General features: G+C 44.5%; 1 protein-coding gene across 1 annotated transcript in view; it reads left to right on the top strand.

Annotated features, from left to right (window-relative positions):
- Nucleotides 1–586: 586 nt before the first annotated feature.
- Nucleotides 587–22,239, top strand: part of LOC129820738 (DNA repair protein REV1-like) — a 42,919-nt gene continuing 21,266 nt past the window's right edge. The window contains exons 1-5 of the mRNA XM_055877652.1: nt 587–666; nt 7,543–7,611; nt 9,134–9,266; nt 20,939–21,107; nt 21,199–21,567. Coding sequence (XP_055733627.1) covers nt 649–666; nt 7,543–7,611; nt 9,134–9,266; nt 20,939–21,107; nt 21,199–21,567 — 758 coding nt within the window. The 5' untranslated portion in view covers nt 587–648. The remainder of the gene's footprint in view (nt 667–7,542; nt 7,612–9,133; nt 9,267–20,938; nt 21,108–21,198; nt 21,568–22,239) is intronic.

The following is a 22,239-nucleotide window of genomic DNA, read 5'->3' as shown; positions in this document are numbered from 1 at the left end:
AGTGAGGCAATATACAGGCACCGGTTAGTCGGGAGGATTGAGTTAGTATGTACATGTAGATATGGTTAAAGTGACTGCATATATGAGAAACAGAGAGTAGCAGTAGCGTTAATGAGGGGGTGGCGAGACACATTGCAGATAGCCGAGGTAAAACAGCACCGGAAGAAATGGCAGCAGTTTTACGGGCGCCCAACCAATTGTGCTATTGTGTTTTTTTTGCGTTATTTGTAACTTATTTTGTACATCATGTTTCTGCAACCGTATCTTACGACAAAAAAGAGCTTCTGGATATTAGGACAGCGACCACTCACCTCGCATGAGACTAAAATCTTTTCTACAACAAGGACGACGCACAAGACATTCTCCGAACACCCCACAGGGCCAACATCCCCGTTATTTGCAAGAGGAAGCGACGCAGGTACAGAGGACGATGAGCCAGATGCCTGGTCAGGACCTGGAGGCGACTGGGAAAGTTACTGTCAATACTACTCGCCAATGTGCAATCATTGGACAATAAATTAGATGAGGTACGATCACGAATATCCTACCAACGGGACATCAGAAACTGTAATATCCTATGTTTCACGGACTCGTGGCTGAATGACGACATGGATATACAGCTAGCGGGATATACGCTGCATCGGCAAGATGGAACAGCGCACTCCGGTAAGACAGGGGGGGGGGGGGGGGTCTGTGCATATTTGTAAACAACAGCTGGTGCATGAAATATAAGGAAGTCTCTAGATTTAGTATATTGTGATAAATTGCAGGCCACACTACTTGCCTAGAGAGTTTTCAGCTATACTTTTCGTGGCTGGTTATTTACCACCACAGACAGATGCTGGCACTAAGACCGCCATCAGTCAGCTGTATAAGGAAATAAGCAAACAGGAAACCACTCACCCAGAGGCGGCGCTCCTAGTGGCCGGAGACTTTAACTTCTCTAGGGTAGGGGGCAGCATTTTCACGTTTGGATGAAAAGGATACCCAAATTCAACTGCCAGCTACTCATCCCCAGGAGATAAGATATGCATATTATTAGTATATTTGGATAGAAAACACTGAAGTTTCTAAAACTGTTTGAATCATGTCTGTGAGTATAACCCGAGGACAAACCATTCTGTTTTTTTTTTTTTGAGGTCACCCTGTTTTCAATGAGGTTTCATTGGGAAACCAGATTTCTAAGCGAATTGCTTGCAGTTCCTACGGCTTCCACTGGATGTCAACAGTCCTGAGAATTTGGTTGAGGTTATTCCTTTGTGTAATGAAGAAATACGGCCATCTTGAAGTCGAGTCACTCTAGGTGTGCTGTTTGATTGAAGCGCATGACCAGAATGCATGCTAGGGTTGGTTTTAATCCTGTATTGAACACAGATCATCCCGTCTTCAATTTTATCGATTATTAACGTTAAAAAATACCTAAAGTTGTATTACAAAAGTAGTTTGACATTTTTTGGCAAAGTTTACAGGTAACCTTTGAGATATTTTGTCGTCACGTTTGAGCAAGTTGGAACCTGTGTTTTTCTGGATCAAACACGCCAAATAAATGGACATTTTGGATATATATCGACGGAATTAATTGAACAAAAGGACCATTTGTGATGTTTATGGGACATATTGGAGTGCCAACAACAGAAGCTCGTCAAAGGTAAGGCATGAATTATATTTTTATTTCTGCGTTTTGTGTCGTGCCTGCAGGGTTGAAATATGCTTCTCTCTCTTTGTTTACTATTTTGCTATACTCAGATAATAGCATCATATGCTTTCGTCGAAAAGCCTATTTGAATTTTGACATGTTGGCTGCATTCACAACCAATGTAGCTTTAATTTGGTATCTTTCATGTGTGATTTAATGAAAGTTTGATTTTTTAGTAGTTTTCATAGTAATTCATTTGAATATGGCGCTCTGCATTTTCTCAGGCTTTTTGCCAAACAGTGTCTTGCCTAAACTCCGATTTTTGGATATAAATATGAACTTTACCGAACAAAAAATACATGTATTGTGTAACATGAAGTCCTATGAGTGTCATCTGATGAAGATCATCAAAGGTTAGTGATTCATTTTATCTCTATTTCTGCTTTTTGTTACTGCTCTCTTTAGCTGAAAAAATGCCTGTCGTTTTCTGTGACTTGGCTCATACCTAACATAATCGTTTGGTGTGCTTTCGTCGTAAAACCTTTTTGAAAGCGGACACTTTGGCTGGATTACAACAAGTGTAGCTTTAAAATGGTGTAAAATACTTGTATGTTTGAGGAATTTAAATTATGGGATTTCTGTTGTTTTGAATTTGGCGCCCTGCAGTTTCACTGGCTGTTGACGAGGTGGGACGCTACCTTTCCACATACCCTAGAGAAGTTAATGCAGGGAAACTTCTATCAGCTCTATCAAATTTCTATCAACATGTTAAATGTGCAACCAGAGGGAAAAAAATTCTAGATCACCTGTACTCCACACCCTCCGTTTGGTAAATCCGATCACAACTCTATCCTCCTGATTCCTACTTACAAGCAAAAATTTAAGCAGGAAGCACAAGTGACTCGGCCTATAAAAAAGTGGTCAGATGAAGCAGATGCTAAACTACAGGACTGTTTTGCTATCACAGACTGGAATATGTTCTGGGATTCTTCCGATGGCATTGAGGAGTAAACAACATCAGTCACTGGCTTTATCAATAAGTGCATCGAGGACGTCGTCCCCACAGTGACTGTACGTACATACCCCAACCAGAAGCCATGGATTACAGGCAACATTCGCACTGACCTAAAGGGTAGAGCTGCCGCTTTCAAGGTGCGGGACTCTAACCCGAAAGCTTACAAGAAATCCTGCTATGCCCTCCGACGAACCATCAAACAGGCAAAGCGTCAATACAGGGCTAAGATTGAATCATACTACACCGGCTTCGACGCTCGTCTTATGTGGCAGGGCTTGCAAACTATTACAGACTACAAAGGGAAGCACACCCGCAAGCTGCCCAGTGACACGAGCCTACCAGACGAGCTAAATCACTTCTATGCTCGCTTCAGGGCAAGCAACACTGAGGCATGCATGAGAGCATCAGCTGTTCCGGAAGACTGTGTGATCACGCTCTCCGTAGCTGACATGAGTAAGACGTTTAAACAGGTCAACATACACAAGGCTGCGGGGCCAGACGGATTACCAAGACGTGTGCTCCGAGCATGTGCTGACCAGCTGTCGGGTGTCTTCACTGACATTTTCAACATGTCCCTGATTGAGTCTGTAATACCAACATGTTTCAAGCAGACCACCATAGTCCCTGTGCCCAAGAACACGAAGGCAACCTGCCTAAATGACTACAGACACGTAGCACTCACGTCTGTAGCCATGAAGTGCTTTGAAAGGTTGGTAATGGCTCACATCAACACCATTATCCCAGGAACCCTAGACCCACTCCAATTTGCATACCGCCCAAACAGATCCACAGATGATGCAATCTCTATTGCACTCCACACTGCCGTTTCCCACCTGGACAAAAGGAACACTTATGAGAGAATGCTATTCATTGACTACAGCTCAGCGTTCAACACCATAGTACCCTCAAAGCTCATCACTAATTCAAATCAAATTCAAAATCAAATCCTGGGACTAAGCACCTCCCTCTGCAACTGGATCCTGGACTTCCTGATGGGCCACCCCCAGGTGGTAAGGGTAGGTAGCAACACATCTGCCACGCTGATCCTCAACACTGGAGCTCCACAGGGGTGCGTGCTCAGTCCCCTTCTGTACTCCCTGTTCACCCACGACTGCATGGCCAGGCACGACTCAAACACCATCATTAAGTTTGCAGACGACACAACAGTGTAGGCCTGATCACCGACAACGAGGAGAGGAGGTCCGAGACCTGGCCGTGTGGTGCCAGAATAACAACCTATCCCTCAACGTAACCAAGACTAAGGAGATGATTGTGGACTACAGGAAAAGGAGGACCGAGCACGCCCCCGTTCTCATCGCCGGGGCTGTAGTGGAGAAGGTTGAGAGCTTCAAGTTCCTTGGTGTCCACATCAACAACAAACTAGATTAGTCCAAACACACCAAGACAGTCATGAAGAGGGCACAACAAAGCCTATTCCCCCTCAGGAAGCTAAAAAGATTTGGTATGGGTCATGAGATCCTCAAAAGGTTCTACAGCTACCAGGGTCTTAACCTGACTGCAGTCCGGCATCGTACCCGACTTCAGTGGGCAGATGCTCCCTTTCGATGGCCACAGGCACGCTGGAGAAGTGTGCTCTTCATTTGTTGATGTCAGCGTTGTGAACGGAGTGCTCCATGGTGGCGGTGGGGTTATGGTATGGGCAGGCATAAGCTACGGACAACAAACACAATTGCATTTTATTGATGGCAATTTGAATGCACAGAGATACTGTGACGAGATCCTGAGGCCCATTGTGGTGCCATTCATCCACCGCCGTCCCCTCATGTTTCAGCATGATCATGCACGGCCCCATATCGCAAAGATCTGTACACATTTCCTGGAAGCTGCAAATATCCCAGTTCTTCCATAGCCTGCATACTCACCAGACATGCCACACATTGAGCATATTTGGGATGCACTGGATCAACATGTACGATAGTGCGTTCCAGTTCCCGCCAATATCCAGGAACTTCGCACAGCCATTGAAGAAGAGTGGGAAACATTCCACAGGCCACAATCAACAGCCTGATCAACTCTATGTGAAGGAGATGTGTCGCGTTGCATGAGGCAAATGGTTGTCACCAGAAGCTGACTGGTTTTCTGATGCACGCCCCTACTTAACTTATGGCTGAAGGGGCAGTATTGAGTAGCTTGGATGAAAGGTGCACAGAGGTGCCCAGAGTAAATGGCTTGCTCCTCAGTCATAGTTGCTAATATATGCATAGTATTATTAGTATTGGATAGAAAACACTCTGAAGTTTCTAAAACTGTTTGAATTATGTCTGTGAGATTAACAGAACTCATATGGCAGGCAAAACCCTGAGAAGTTCCACTTCCTGTTTGGATTTTTTCTGGGGGTGCCATATTTTCAACCAAGCTTTCATTGAAAATACAGAGAGATATGGATGGGTTTTCACTTCCTACGGCTTCCACTAGATGTCAACAGTCAATAGAACTAAGTCTGATGACTCTAATGTGAAGGGGGGTCGAAGGAGACAGAAATTAGTAATCACTGCCATGAGGTGCCCACGCATTGTACTGGCACGTTCACGTGAGAGTGAGCTCCGTTCCATCTCTCAATTGAAGTCGATGTAATTCTCCGGTTGGAACGTTATTCAAGATTGATTCAGTATTGATTCAGTACATCGTTTGACATGTTTCTACTGACTGTAATGGAACGTTTGGACATTTCGTCACGCTATAGTGGTCGCGCTTTAAGACTTTGGTTAGGGTGTTTGGTAAACAATTCGAAAGTAGCTAGTTTGACATAAATAACGGACATTAACGAACAAATCAAGAATTTATTGTGGCCCTGGGATTCCTAGGACTGTATTCTGATGAATTCATCACAGGTAAGGAAACATTTATCATGTATTTTCTGGTTTCTGTTGAGTCCAACATGGCGGCTAATTTGGCTATTCATCTGAGCTCCGTCTCAGATTATTGCATGGTTTATTTTTCCGTAAAGTTTTTTTGAAATCTGACACAGCGGTTGCATTAAGGAGAGGTATATCTATAATTCCATGTGTATAACTTGTATTATCATCTATATTTATGATGAGTATTTCTTTTGAAACGATGTGGCTATGCAAAGTCACTTGATGTTTTTGCAACTAGTGAATCTAACGCATTAATGTAAACTCAGATTGTTTTATATAAATATGAACTTAATCAAACAAAACATGCATGTATTGTGTAACATGAAGTCCTCTGAGTGTCATCTGATGAAAATAATCGAAGGTTAGTGATTCATTTTATCTCTATTCTGGTTTTTGTGAAAGCTATCTTTAGCTGGAAAAAATGGCTGTGGTTATTGTGGTTTTGTGGTGACCTAACATAATCGTTTGTAGTGCTTTCGCTGAAAAGCCTATTTGAAATCGGACACTTTGGTGGGATTAACAACAAGATTACCTTTAAAATGGTATTAGACACATGAATGTCTGAGGAATTTTAATTATGAGATTTCTGTTTTTTGAATTTGGCGCCCTGCACTTCGACTGACTGTCAAATCGATCCCGTTAACCTTTTATGGCTGCAGTCCCGTTAACTTATTTTAATCTGTGACCAACAGATGCATATCTGTATTCCCAGTCATGTGAAATCCATAGATTAGGGCCTAATGAATTTATTTCAAATGATTTGATTTCCTTCTATGAACTGTAACTCAGTAAAATCTGTGAAATTGTAGCATGTTGCGTTTTATTTTTGTTCAGTGTAGATTGTAGGCCAAAACTTTCGGACGATAGATATTTTTGTGAGAAGACAGATCTTCAGGATGTCTCCTGGTCTGACAAACAGTGTTGTAGTTCTGCCACTTTTCATCACAGATACAGACGGCCGACACAGGCGGATGCGTTAGTGGAAAAAAACAGTCTCAATCCATCTCTCTCTGTATTTCTTTCTGGGCCTTTGTCCATAGCATTTCTCCATCCTCCTTTTTCGTTTCAGCCTACTTCTCCTTTCTGAAGCCTGTTCTTCTTGTGTGATGTCTCCTCCCTTTTGAACTGACCTGCGTGTTCTTCCTGCTTGTGCTCATTTGCATGATTTGAGCTTCTGGCCCTGGCAGGATCTAAGTCACACGCTTCAATCACAGCAGTCAGCTACAGGTGACAGGCATGTTAGGCACACAGGTTTGACAGTGGTTGTCTGTCTGACTGACTGTGTCTCTCTGTTCATTCAACAGATGTGGCTCAGTTGGTAGTGGGTTGCTGACTGAGGCTGGAGTGGTAAAGGGAGAGTAAAGGGAGAGTATACTCCAAAATCTGCAATTGATGAGCTCTCCTTGAGCACCGGAAACCGCCTCATGTCAAATTGGACCACAGACAAGCAGATGAATTGAACTGTAAAGCCGTTAGAGGGGGTTTGAAGAGGCCTCAGTGTGAGAGGAGAACCTATGATTCTCAAGGCCAGAACTAAAGTGTTTAGAGGGATATTGGAAAAATAATGTAATAAGAGAGAGGGTGATGATTGTCTCACCATAGTCACACCTTCTAAGAGAGAAAGAGGCACTCATGACATCGGGTGAGAAAATGGGGGGAGAGCAACACGTGTGTGTGTGTGTGTGTGTGTGTGTGTGTGTGTGTGTGTGTGTGTGTGTGTGTGTGTGTGTGTGTGTGTGTGTGTGTGTGTGTGTGTGTTCGGGACAAAGAGACCAAGGAGGGTGAAAGGATATATGGTCAGCTTAAGGACACACCAATCTCCCACATACACTGTTATATAGGGTGGGGCCTGGTGTACATCTCCCTGTGTCCATCACTAATTACAATACTAGCCTAATTAGTGTACAAAGCTGGCTGATCAATCGTCTGCAAACCTGATAACAAATACACAGCGTTACATAGACGTGACTCCTCATTTTAGAGACCACTAAAATATCTCCTCTCTCCTCCAGGTGTCCCTCAGTATGAGTGGAGATGGACGGAGGAAGAGAGACGGTGATGACAACGGTTGGGCTTCCAGGGTGAGTAACTTCCATTTTCTGTTGCAGTGGAGACACATGAGCGTGGCGCTGTCTGTTACATTGTACCATTTGCTCCCTTTAGCTCAGTGGGATAATAGGGTCTTGGAATTGTGCAAACAACCCAGATTCCATACTTGTCAAATCAAATTTGACTGGTTGCACACACATATATTTAGCAGATGTTATTGCGGGTGTAGTGAAATGCTTGTGTTACATAGCTCCAACAGTGCAGTAATATCTAACAACAATACACACATCTAAAAGTAAAAGAATTAAGAACTATAGCCATTTTAGGACGAGGGATGTCTGACTCCGGAGTATAAATATATATGTGTGTGTTCGGGACAAAGAGACCAAGGAGGGTGAAAGGATATATAGTCAGCTTAAGGAAACACCAATGTCTCACATACACTGTTATATAGGGTGGGGCCTGGTGTACATCTCCCTGTGTTCATCACTAATTACAATACAAGCCGAACCTCTCATTCCAAAATCATGGACATTTTAATATGGAGTTGGTCCCCCTTTGCGGCTATACCAGCCTATAACAGCCTCTACTCTTCTGGGAAGGCATTCCACTAGATGTTGGAACATTGCTGTGGGGACTTGCTTCCATTCAGCCACGAGCATTAGTGAGGTCGGGCACTGATGTTGGGTGATTAGGCCTGGCTCGCAGTTGGCTTTCCAATTCATCCCAAAGGTGTTCGATGGGGTCAAGTTCTTCCACAGCAATCTCGAAAAAACATTTCTGTATGGACCTCGCTTTGTGCATGTGGGCATAGTCATGCTGAAACAGGAAAGGGCCTTCCCCAAACTATTGCCACAAAGTTGGAAGCACAGAATCGTCTAGAATGTCATTGTATGCTGTAGCATTAAGATTTCCCTTCACTGGAACTAAGGGGCCTAGTCCGAACCATGAAAAACAGCCCCAGGCCATTATTCCTCCTCCACCAAACTTTACAGTTGCACAATGCATTGGGGGCAGGTAGCGTTCTCCTGGCATCCTCCAAACCCAGAGACGTCCTTTCGGACTCCCATATGGTGAAGCATGATTCGTCACTCCAGAGAACGCGTTTCCACTGCTCCAGAGTCCAATGGCGGTGAGCTTTACACCACTCCAGCCACTCTACACCACTCTGAGTGTTGCAACCAAGGACAGATAATTTTTACGTGCTTCAGCACTTCTGTGAGCTTGTGTGGCCTACCACTTTGCGGCTGAGCCGTTGTTGCTCCTAGACGTTTCCACTTCACAATAACAGCACTTATAGTTGACTGGGACAGCTGGGCAGGGCAGAAATTTGACACTGACTTGTTGGAAAGGTGGCATCCTATGACAGTGCCATGTTGAAAGTCACTGAACTCTTCAGTAAGGCCATTCTATGATGAGAGGACTCTGTGTCGGACATGATGAGAGGACCCAGCTTTTCATAGTTGTGCATGTTCATATCAGTCTGAAATGTGGGGCTGAGTATTCTTGCTAGAACAAATTCTAAGGTTGTTGCGTTTGGGTGTGTGTGCGCAGGGTGAATACATGGCTGCCAAGGTGTCCAAGCTGGATGAGCAGTTTAAGCTGGACGCCCCGAGAGAGAAGCTGAAATATGGAGCCTGCTCCAGCATCTTCACTGGGGTGGCCATCTATGTCAAAGGGTACACAGGTGAGACAAATGGGCGTTAACCTATACCCCACCCGTACCCCACTGATCCTAGCGTGATCCCTCGTATAGCTACTAGACTACACTTTCTGTGCAATTTTACTTTAATGTGTGTGTGTGTGTGTGTGTGTGTGTGTGTGTGTGTGTGTGTGTGTGTGTGTTACTAGATAATAGACATGGTTCATGTGGGGTTCAGTTCTTTAATTTGTTGTATGTTTAACTTTCTGCCTCTTTATTCTGTTTTCCCACATGGCCTTCCTCCCCCTTTCCCCTCTCCTTCCCAGTGGTGTAAAGTGCTATAGTAAAGACACTTTAAAGTACTACTTCAGTCGTTTTTTGGGGTATCTGTACTTAACTATTTTATATTTTTGACTAATTTTACTTAACTACATTCCTAAAGAAAATAATGTACTTTTTCTCCATACATTTTCCCTGACACCCAAAAGTACTCTATTTTGAATGCTTAGCAGGACAGGAAAATGTGTTCTAATTCACATACTTATCAAGAGAACATCCCAAGTCCTCCCTACTGTCTTTGATCTGACGGACTTAAATACTTTGTTTGTACGTGATTTCTGAGTGTTGAAGTGTGCCCCTGGCTATCCATAAATAAATAAAAAACAAGAAAATGTGGCTGTCTGCTTTGCTTAATATAAGTCATTTGAAATTATTTTTACTTTTGATACTTAAGTATATTTGAGAAAAAAGGAACCTGCATCTTCCGATGGCATTGAGGAGTACACCACATCAGTCACTGGCTTTATCAATAAGTGCATCGAGGACGTCGTCCCCACAGTGACTGTACGTACATACCCCAATCAGAAGCAATTGATTACAGGCAACATTCGCACTGACCTAAAGGGTAGAGCTGCCGCTTTCAAGGTGCGAGACTCTAACCCGGAAGCTTATAAGAAATCCTGCTATGCCCTCCGGTGAACCATCAAACAGGCAAAGCGTCAATACAGGGCTAAGATTGAGTCGTACTACACCGGCTCCGAAGCTCGTCTTATGTGGCAGGGCGTACAAACTATTACAGACTACAAAGGGAAGCCCAGCCGTGAGCAACCCAGTGACACGAGCCTACCAGACGAGCTAAATCACTTCTATGCTCGCTTCGAGGCAAGCAACACTGAGGTATGCATGAAAGCATCAGCTGTTCCGGATGACTGTGTGATCACGCTGTCTGTAGCCGACGTGAGTAAGACCTTTAAACAGGTCAACACTCACAAGGCTGCGGGGCCAGACGGATTACCAGGACGTGTGCTCCGGACATGTGCTGACCAACTGGCAGGTGTCTTCACTGACATTTTCAATTGAGTCTGTAATACCAACATGTTTCAAGCAGACCACCATAGTCCCTGTGCCCATGAACACGAAGGCAACCTGCCTAAATGACTACAGACCCGTAGCACCCATAGCCATGAAGTGCTTTGAAAGGTTGGTAATGGCTCACGTCAACACCATTATCCCAGAAACCCTAGACATTCTCCAATTTGCATACCGCCCAGATCCACAGATGATGCAATCTCTATTAGAGGTCGGCCGATTTAATTAGGGACGATTTCAAGTTTTCATAACAATCGGTACCAGCCTTTTTGGACGCTGATTACATTGCAATCCTTGAGGACTCTGTGTGGCAGGCTGACCACCTGTCACGTGAGTGCAGCGTCAAAAGGACCTTGTGGCTGCAATGAGCCAAGGTAAGTTGCTAGCTAGCATTAAACTTATCTTATAAAAAAAACAATCAATCTTCACATAATCACTAGTTAACTACACATTGTTGATGATATTACTAGGTTAACTAGCTTGTCTTGCGTTGCATATAATCAATGGGGTGCCTGTTAATTTATCGTCGAATCACAGCCTAATTCAACTTTGCCAAACGGGTGATGATTTAACAAGAGCACATTCGTGAAAAAAGAACATTCGTTGCACAAATGTACCTAACCATAAATGTCAATGCCTTTCTTAAAATCAATACACAGGAGTATTTTTTTTTTTACCTGCATATTTAGTTAAAATACCTCTTTGGGCTCGACGTGCCGTTAGCGACCCACCTCGGCAAGATCCGGTGAAATTGCAGAACGCGAAATTCAAAATAGAAAAATCGTAATATTAAACATTAATGAAAATACAAGTGTCATACATCATTTAAAAGCTTAACTTCTTGTTAATCCAGCTGCTTTGTCAGATTTCAAAAAGGCTTTACGGCGAAAGCATACCATGCGATTATCTGAGGACAGCACCCCGCGTACAAAAGAATTAAAAACATTTTCCAAAAGCATATAAAAACATTATAGTCAAAATGAGAGCCACTCAGTGGTCTAGGGCACTGCATCGCAGTGCTAGCTGCGCCACCAGAGACTCTGGGTTCGCGCCCAGGCTCTGTCGCAGCCGGCCGCGACCCGGAGGTCCGTGGGGCGACGCACAATTGGCCTAGTGTTGTCCGGGTTAGGGAGGGTTTGGCCGGTAGGGATATCCTTGTCTCATCGCACACCAGCGACTCCTGTGGCGGGCCGGGCGCAGTGCGCGCTAACCAAGGGAGCCAGGTGCACGGTGTTTCCTCCGACACATTGGTGCGGCTGGCTTCCGGGTTGGAGGCACGCTGTGTTAAGAAGCAGTGTGGCTTGGTTGGGTTGTGTTTCGGAGGACGCATGGCTTTCGACCTTCGTCTCTCCCGAGACGTAGTGATGAGACAAGATAGTAATTACTAACAATTGGATACCATGAAAATTGGGGAGAAAAGGGGGTAAAATAAAAAAATGAGAGCCACCTGAAAAACTACAAATTCCAGCTCATTTTTCAAAAAACAAGCCTGAAACCCTTTCTAAAGACTGACATCTAGTGGAAGCAATAGGAACTGCAATCTGGGAGAATTTCCTTTGATTTCCCCATTTTCCCATAGACAATGGGTGGTCACCTCAAAAAAAAAAAAATCTGGATGTATTCTCTTTCGGTTTTTGCCTGCGATGTCAGTTCTGTTATACTCAGACATCATTTTAACAGTTTTTGAAACTTCAGAGTGTTTTCTATCCAAAACTACCAATTATATGCATATCCTAGCCTCTGGGCCTGAGTAACAGGCAGTTTACTTTGGGCACGTCAGTCATCCGAACATCCGAATACTGCCCCCTATCCCTAAGACGTTTAAAATAAATGTATGTTAACAGGCAATATTAACTAGGGAAATTGTGTCACTTCTCTTGCGTTCAGTGCAAGCAGAGTCGGGGTATATGCAACAGTTTGGGCCGCCTGGCTCGTTGCGAACTGTGTTTCTTCCTGACAAAGAATTTTACATCATTATGACAACATTGAAGATTGTGCAATGTAACAGCATTAGGGTTGCCACCCGTTTGACAAAATACGTAATGGTTCCGTATTTTACTGAAAGAATAAAGGTTTTCAAAATGATAGTTTCCGGATTTGACCATATTAATGACCAAAGGCTCGTATTTCTTTGTTTATTATATTATAATTAAGTCTATGATTTGATATTTGACAGCGCTGTTTATGACTTCAAGCCTATCAACTCCCGAGATTAGGCTGGCAATACTAAAGTGCCTATAAGAACACCCAATAGTCAAAGGTATATGAAATACAAATGGTGTAGAGAGAAATAGTCGACGCGTCATAATTCCTATAATAACTACAACCTAAAACTTCTTAACTGGGAATATTGAAGAACTGGGAATATTGAACCACCAGCTTTCATATGTTCTCATATTCTGAGCAAGGAACTTAAACGTTAGCTTTTTTACATGGCACATATTGCACTTCTACTTTCTTCTCCAACACTGTTTTTGCATTATTTAAACCAAATTGAACATGTTTGTATTTATTTAGTCTCAAATAAATAATTAATCTATGTATTATATTAAGTTAAAATATATAGGGTTCATTCAGTATGGTTGTAAGTGTCATTATTACAAATATATATAAAAATCGTCCGATTTTAATTGGTATCAGCTTTTTTTGGTCCTCCAATAATCGGTATCGGCTTTGAAAAATCATAATCGGTCGACCTCTAATCTTTATTGCACTCCACACTGCCCTTTCCCACCTGGACAAAAGGAACACCTACGTGAGAATGCTATTCATTGACTACAGCTCAGCGTTCAACAACATAGTGCCGCTAAAGATCCTGGGACTAAACACCTCCCTCTGCAACTGGATCCTGGACTTCCTGATGAGCCGCCCCCAGGTGGAGAGAGTAGGTAGCAACACATCCGCCATGCTGATCCTCAACACTGGAGTTCCTCAGGGGTGCGTGCTCAGTCCCCTCCTGTACTCCCTGTTCACCCAAGGCTGCATGGCCAGGCACGACTCCAACACCATCAAGTTTGCAGACGACACAACAGTGGTAGGCCTGATCACCGACAATGAGACAGCCAATAGGGAGGAGGTCAGAGACCTGGCCGTGTGGTGCCAGAATAACAACCTATCCCTCAACGTAACCAAGACTAAAGAGATGATTGTGGGCTACAGGAAAAAGAGGGCAGAGCACGTCCCCATTCTCATCGACGGGGCTGTAGTGGAGCAGATTGAGAGCTTCAAGTTCCTTGGTGTCCACATCACCAACAAACTAGAATGGTCCAAACACACCAAGACAGTCGTGAAGAGGGCACGACAAAGCCTATTCCCCCTCAGGAAATTGAAATGAATTGGCATGGGTCCTCAGATCCTCAAAAGGTTCTACAGCTGCAACATCGAGAGCATCCTGACTGGTTGCATCACTACCTGGTACGGCAACTGCTCAGCCTCTGACCTTAAGGTACTACAGTGGGTAGTGCGTATGGCACAGTACATCACTGGGGCTAAGCTGTCTGCCATCCAGGACCTCTACACCAGGTGGTGTCAGAGGAAGGCCCTAAAAATGGTCAAAGACCCCAGCCACCCCAGTCATAGACTGTTCTCTCTACTACCGCATGGCACATGGCAAGCGGTACCAGAGTGCCAAGTCTTGGACAAAAAGGCTTCTCAACAGTTTTTACCCCCAAGCCATAAGACTCCAGAACAGGTAATCAAATGGCTACGCAGACTATTTGCATTGTGTTCCCCCCCAAACCCTCTTTTACACTAGTGCTACTCTCTGTTTATCATATATGCATAGTCACTTTAACCATATCTACATGTACATACTACCTCAATCAGCCCGACTAACCGGTGCCTGTATATAGTCTCGCTACTGTTATAGGCTCGCTACTGTTATAGGCTCGCTACTGTATATAGCCTCACTACTGTTATAGCCTCGCTACCTTTATAGGCTCGCTACTGTTATAGGCTCGCTACTGTATATAGCCTCGCTACTGTTATAGGCTCGCTACTGTTATAGGCTCGCTACTGTTATAGCCTCGCTACTGTTATAGCCTCGCTACTGTTATAGGCTCGCTACTGTATATTATTTACCGTTATTTTACCAGGTAAGTTGACTGAGAACACGTTCTCATTTGCAGCAACGACCTGGGGAATAGTTACAGGGGAGAGGAGGGGGATGAATGAGCCAATTGTAAACTGGGGATTATTAGGTGACCATGATGGTTTGAGGGTCAGATTGGGAATTTATATAGCCTCGCTACTGTTATAGGCTCGCTACTGTTATAGGCTCGCTACTGTTATAGGCTCGCTACTGTATATAGCCTCACTACTGTTATAGCCTCGCTACTGTTATAGGCTCGCTACTGTATATAGCCTCACTACTGTTATAGCCTCGCTACTGTTATTTTTCACTGTCTTTTTACTGTTGTTTTTATTTATTTTCTTACCTATTGTCCACCTAATACCTTTTTTTTTATATATATATATATATATTTTTTTTTTGTTGAAATTGCACTGTTGGTTAGAGCCTGTAAGTAAGCATTCCACTGTAAGGTCTAACCTGTTGTATTCGGTGCACATGACAAATAAACTTTGATTTGCACACTGCTCTTGATAGTATCACTGCTCTTTATCAGCCTCATGGCCTTCGTCAGAGCTTTTGTGAGTTTTTTTAAAATTAACACCCTTATGTAGACCTAGCCCCACCCACATCCGTTCAATGCATTGAATGGGGTTGGAGGCGAAGGAAAAGAAAAGTGCTACCAAATATAACAATATGCAGCCCTAGCTCACTATTTGAGAGACAGAGATACTAACGAATACCCACCAACAAACTTTATTCTAGAGCTGGCTGAATATGTTTTGACGTATAACTACAGTTGAAGTCGGAAGTTTACATACACTTAGGTTGGAGTCATTAAAACTAGTTTTTCAACCACTCCACAAATTTCTTGTTAACAAACTATAGTTTTGGGAAGTCGGTTAGGACTTCTACTTTGTGCATGACACAAGTAACTTTTCCAACAATTGTTTACAGACAGATTATTTCACTTATAATTCACTGTATTACAATTCCAGTGGGTCATAAGTTTACATACACTAAGTTGACTGTGCCTTTAAACAGCTTGGAAAATTCCAGAAAATTATGTCATGGCTTTAGAAGCTTCAGATAGACTAATTGACACTATTTGAGTCAATTGGAGGTGTACCTGTTGATTTATTACAAGGCCTACCTTCAAACTAAATGCCTCTTTGCTTGATATCATGGGAAACTCAAAAGAAATCAGCCAAGACATCAGAAAAGAATTGTAGACCTCCACAAGTCGGGTTCATCCTCGGAAGCAATTTCTAAATGCCTGAAGGTACCACATTCATCTGTACAAACAATAATACGCAAGTATAAACACCATGGGACCACGCAGCCGTCATACCGCTCAGGAAGGAGACGCGTTCTGTCTCCTAGAGATGAACGTACTTTGGTGCGAAAAGTGCAAATCATTCCCAGGACAACAGCAAAGGACCTTGTGAAGATGCTGGAGGAAACCGGTTCAAAAGTATCTATATCCACAGTAAAAGGAGTCCTATATCGACATAACCTGAAAGGCCACTCGGCAAGGAAGAAGCCACTGCTCCAAAACCGCCATAAAAAAGACAGACTACGGTTTGCAACTGCACATGGGGACAAAGATCGTACTTTTTGGAGAAATGTCCTCTGGTCTGATGAAACAAAAATAGAACTGTTTGCCCATAATCACCATTGTTATGTTTGGAGGAAAAAGAGGGAGGATTGCAAGATGAAGAACACCATCACAACCGTGAAGCACGGGGGTGGCAGCATCATGTTGTAGGGGTGCTCTGCTGCAGGAGGGACTGGTGCACTTCACAAAATAGATGTCATCATGAGGCAGGAAAATTATGTGCGTATATTGAAGCAACATCTCAAGACATCAGTCAGGAAGTTAAAGCTTGGTTGCAAATGGGTCTTCCAAATGAACAATGACCCAAAGCATACTTCCAAAGTTGTGGCAAAATGGCTTAAGGACAACAAAGTCAAGGTATTGGAGTGGCCATCACAAAGCCCTGACCTCCCATAGACAATTTGTGAGCAGAACTGAAAAAGCGCGTGCGAGCAAGGAGGCCTACAAACCTGACTCAGTTACACCAGCTCTGTCAGGAAGAATGGGCCAAAATTCACCCAACATACTGTGGGAAGTTTGTGGAAGGCTACCCGAAACGTTTGACCCAAGTTAAACAATTTAATGGCAATGCTACCAAATACTAATTGAATATACGTAAACATCTGACCCACTGGGAATGTGATGAAAGTAAGAAACGCTGAAATAAATCATTCTCTCTGCTATTATTCTGACACTTCACATTCTTAAAATAAAGTGGTGATCCTAACTGACCTAAGACAGGGTATTTTTACTAGGATTAATTATCAGGAATTGTGAAAAACTGAATTTAAATTTATTTGGCTAAGGTGTTTGTAAACTTCCAACTTCAACTCTATTTCAGGTTTAATGATTAATTGTATCTCCAAACGAATGGAACATCGATGTACTCCACATTCGCTCCGAGCAATGCTACTCGTTGTGGGTCTTTTTGAAGAACGTTTTGTTTATAATGAAAATGAAATACATTTTTGAATAAAGTCCTGAAGTGGTATCGATATGTTTAGGACATTTTTTTTTGCATATGGAGAAGAGCTGTCAGACTTCATAGCCTTACTCAATGGCATTTACCCAAATCTCAAATTCACTATTGAATGTGACACTAAATGTGATCATTACCTCTATGTGGATTGAGAAATCAAATGGAACCCTGTTTACAAAGAAATGGACAGAAATACTCTATTACAGGGGGACAGCTTCCATCCTGAGCCATTAAAAAGAGGACTTCCAAGAAGCCCGTTTTTCAGACTGAGCCGTATCTGCCACTCCACAGAGGATTATCTAGAAAAAACAGAGGAGATGCGCACTAGGTTTCTAAGAAGAGGCTGTTCTCCACAATGTGTGGATTAAGATCTTAATTTGGCATTAGGGAAAACATGAGATGAACTGCTACACAAAAGACCCGCTAGTGCTAAAGAACACTGTAATGTTCACAACTACATATAAACTCAGCAAAAAAAGAAACGTCCCTTTTTCAGGACCCTGTCTTTCAAAGTTAATTCGTAAAAATCCAAATAACTTCACAGATCTTCATTATAAAGGGTTTAAACACTGTTTCCCATGCTTGTTCAATGAACCACAAATAATTAATGAACATGCACCTGTGGAACGGTCGTTAAGACACTAACAGCTTACAGACGGTAGGCAATTAAGGTCACAGTTATGAAAACTTCGGACACTAAAGATGCCTTTCTCCTGACTCTGGAAAAACACAAAGAAAGATGCCCAGGGTCCCTGATCATCTGCGGGAACGTGCCTTAGGCATGCTGCAAGGAGGCATGAGGACTGCAGATGTTGGCAAGGCAATAAATTGCAATGTCCGTACTTTGAGACGCGTAAGACAGCACTACAGGGAGACAGGGCAGACAGCTGATCGTCCTTGCACAGGATCGGAACGCACAATCCCTCCATCAGTGCTCAGACTGTCCACAATAAGCTGAGAGAGGCTGGACTGAGGGCGTGTAGGCCTGTTGTAAGGCAGGTCCTCACCAGACGTCACCGGCAACAACGTCGCCTATGGGCACAAACCCACCGTCGCTGGACCAGACAGGACTGGCAAAAAGTGCTCTTCACTGACGAGTCGCGGTTTTGTCTCACCAGGGATGATAGTCAGATTCACGTTTATCGTCGAAGGAATGAGCGTTACACCGAGGCCTGTATTCTGGAGCGGATCGATTTGGAGGTGGAGGGTCCGTCTTGGTCTGTGGAGGTGTGTCACAGCATCATCGGACTGAGCTTGTTGTCATTGCAGGCAATCTCAACCCTGTGCGTTACAGGGAAGACATCCTCCTCCCTCATGTGGTACACTTCCTGCAGGCTCATCCTGACATGACCCTCCAGTATGACAATGCCACCAGCCATATTGCTCATTCTGTGTGTGATTTCCTGCAAGAAAGAAATGTCAGTGTTCTGCCATGGCCAGCGAAGAGCCCGGATCTCAATCCCATCTGGGACCTGTTGGATCGGAGGGTGAGGGCTAGGGCCATTCTCCACAGAAATGTCCTGGAACTTGCAGGTGCCTTGGTGGAAGAGTGGGGTAACATCTGGCTAATCTGGTGCAGTCAATGAGGAGGAGATGCACTGCAGTACTTAATGCAGCTGGTGGCCACATCAGATACTGACTGTTACTTTAGATGTTTTTTCTTGCCTATTGTTCACCTAATACCTTTTTTAATACCTCCCCGCCCCCTTTTTGAGGGTCACATTATTCAATTTCTGTTAGTCACATGTCTGTGAAACTTGTTCAGTTTGTCTCAGTTGTTGAGTTTTGTTATGTTCATACAAATATTGACACATGTTAAGTTTGCTGAAAATAAACACAGTTGACAGTGAGAGGACGTTTCTTTTTTTGCTGAATTTACTTTGAACTCGCGAAAAGTGGGAGATGCTGTCAAGAAACACTGGCATGTTTTATCATCAGACCCAGCTTTGCCTGCTGAATTTAAGAATCCACCACTCATTGTATATAGGAGAAGTCGCAATTTACGCAATAAATTGGTCCATGCCAACTGCCAGCCACAAAAGAAAATCACCCAGGCTCTTTTACGCCCTCTTCCAAATGGTAGCTATAAATGCAGAGGTTGCTGACAGTGCAACAGTATGATGAAGTGTGAATGTTTGTGCCACCCACATACAGGAAAATGGTTCCAAATAAATTACGTCAGTATGTGGCCCACCACCCATGTTATCTACGTTATTAAATGTCCATGTGGGCTGTGCTATTTAGGTAAAACCTCTGGTTCTCTCAAACAGAGAATCAGTGAACGTAAAAGTTCAATTAGGAGAAACGACAGGGATTATCCAGTCACGGTACATTTTAATGACCTAAAACATGACATTTCTACCTTTTTAGATTTTGTGGCATAGAGAAAGTTAAGATATCAGACGGGGGAGGTGATATAAATAATACTCTGAGAAAAAGAGTGTTTTTGGATTTTCACCCTCCAGACATTATTTCCTAAAGGTCTTAATGATGAAATGCCTATGTATGTTATGTTGTAAATTTAACATGAATTATGCCCCTATTCCAGATTACTCTGACATTTTTCTTGCACTGTACCCAATTATTTATGAAAACTTGCTTGGTAGGTCGATGTCCTCATTGTGATTTTACAGACTGTGTTTAATACGTTTTATGTACACACTTAATTTGAATATTTATGAAATGCATATTGTTATATTTGTTAGCACTTATTTGTTTTTCCTTCGCCTCCAACCCCATTCGATGGTTGAACGGATGTGGGTGGGGCTAGGTCTACATAAGGGTGCTAATTACAAAACATCTGACGAAGGCCATGAGGCCGATACGTCAAGCTTATTAAAGAGCAGTGATACTATCAAGAGCAGTGTGCAGGTTCCTTATTTTTTCTCCTCTTATTCAACTGTTTCCATGCACCCTCAAAAAAGATAGCATGGATGTGCGAGTGCCTTTAGAATTTTGAGATACTTACAGTAAGTATATTTAAAACCAAATACTTTTACTCAAGTAGTATTTTACTGGGTGACTTTTACTTGAGTCATTTTCTATAAAGGTATCTTTACTTTTACTCAAGTATGAGATTTGGGTACCTTTTCCACCACTGCTCCCTCCTGCCTTCCTCCTCCTTTCTCCCTCCTGCCTTCCTCCTCATTTCTCCCTACTGCCTTCCTCCCTCTCTCCCTCCTGCCTTTCTCCCCTCTCCCTCCTGCCTTTCTCCCCCTCTCCCTCCTGCCTTTCTCCCCCTCTCCCTTCTTTTGTCCCTCTCCCTCCTGCCTTCCTCATCCTTTCCCTTTTTTTATCCCATTTCTTTCCTCTTCTTCTGTCAAATCTCTCTTTGACCCACAGTAAATATACAGTGGATATGTAAATGAACTTTCAAAATATCACAGGGAGTATTCTCTCTCTCTGTTGCGCGCGTTAGGCTTGGTTATATCACATTACTCCTTAATCTCTCATTGTCTCTTCTCCGTTGTGACCTCTGCTCTCAAAGAAGTATATCTGTAAAACCGATATGGATATACATCATGAATATAGGCCAGAAGACACGGCTGGACTCAATAATAATATGTCCAGACGTAGATATGTCTGTCCCTGTTCTTACTCTCGACCCTGCTTGTGTGTGTGCACAGAGCCACAGACCCATAGGATTACAATGAGTAGAATCCGCATTTCATAGTTAGTTCTATTCATTCTAATTCTATGCCCAGAGCCCAGTGTGGACGAGCTGCGCAGGCTGATGATGCTGCATGGGGGTCAGTTCCACGTGTACTACTCCCAATCTAACACCACCCACATCATCGCTACCAACCTGCCCAACAGTAAGATACAGGAGCTGAGGGACCAGAAGGTGGTCCGGCCGGAGTGGATCACTGACAGGTGTGTGTGTGTGTGTGTGTGTGGTGTCTAAGTGTAGTGTAATCTACATTATACTTAGTGTTTGAACATACATACACTTTCCCTCCAACAGTATCAAGGCTGGCCATCTCCTGTCCTACCTGCAGTACCAGCTCTATGCCAAGCAGAAAGGCCTGAGCTTCCCCAGTGTGTCTGTTCACCAGGGCCAAGAGCCTGCAGGACCCCTCCATGGGCACCTCCTACCCAGCCACAGCCTCCCTTTACCCAGCCTCAATAACCACAACCCAGCCCCTAGCCGTGGGCAGCCCCTATCCAGGCACCACACTCCTACATCCAGCCACAGTCATCTACACACAGACAATCTACACCCCCAACCCAACTACTCTAACCCCCTAGCTAGCCACCGCAGCCCCCAGCCCAGTCACTCTCTCCCCAGCCACCTCGGCCCCCAGCCCAGTCACTCTCTCCCCAGCCACCTCGGGCCCCAGCCCAGCCACTCTCTCCCCAGCCACCTCAACCCCCAGCCCAGCCGCTCTCTCCCCAGCCACCTCAACCCCCAGCCCAGCCACTCTCTCCCCAGCCACCTCGGCCCCCAGCCCAGCCACTCTCTCCCCAGCCACCTCGGCCCCCAGCCCAGCCACTCTCTCCCCAGCCACCTCAACCCCCAGCCCAGCCACTCTCTCCCCAGCCACCTCAACCCCCAGCCCAGCCACTCTCTCCCCAGCCACCTCAACCCCCAGCCCAGTCACTCTCTCCCCAGCCACCCCGGCCCCCAGCCCAGCCACTCTCTCCCCAGCCACCTCGGCCCCCAGCCCAGCCACTCTCTCCCCAGCCACCGTAGGCCCCATCCCAGCCACTCTCTCCCCAGCCACCGTAGGGCCCAGCCCAGCCACTCTCTCCCCAGCCACCGTAGGGCCCAACCCAGCCACTCTCTCCCCAGCCACTTTGGCCCCCAGCCCAGCCACTCTCTCCCCGGCCCCCAGCCCAGCCACTCTCTCCCCAGCCACCTCGGCCCCCAGCCCAGCTACTCTCTCCCCAGCCACCTCAACCCCCAGCCCAGTCACACTCTCCCCAGCCACCTCGGACCCCAGCCTAGCCACCTCAGACCCCAGCCCAGCCAGGTTCCTCATACCCCAGCCCAGCCACCTCGGCC

The sequence above is a fragment of the Salvelinus fontinalis genome, chromosome 23, assembly GCF_029448725.1.
Source record: "Salvelinus fontinalis isolate EN_2023a chromosome 23, ASM2944872v1, whole genome shotgun sequence".
Taxonomy (NCBI): domain Eukaryota; kingdom Metazoa; phylum Chordata; class Actinopteri; order Salmoniformes; family Salmonidae; genus Salvelinus; species Salvelinus fontinalis.
This window is presented reverse-complemented; position numbering and strand designations above follow the sequence as displayed.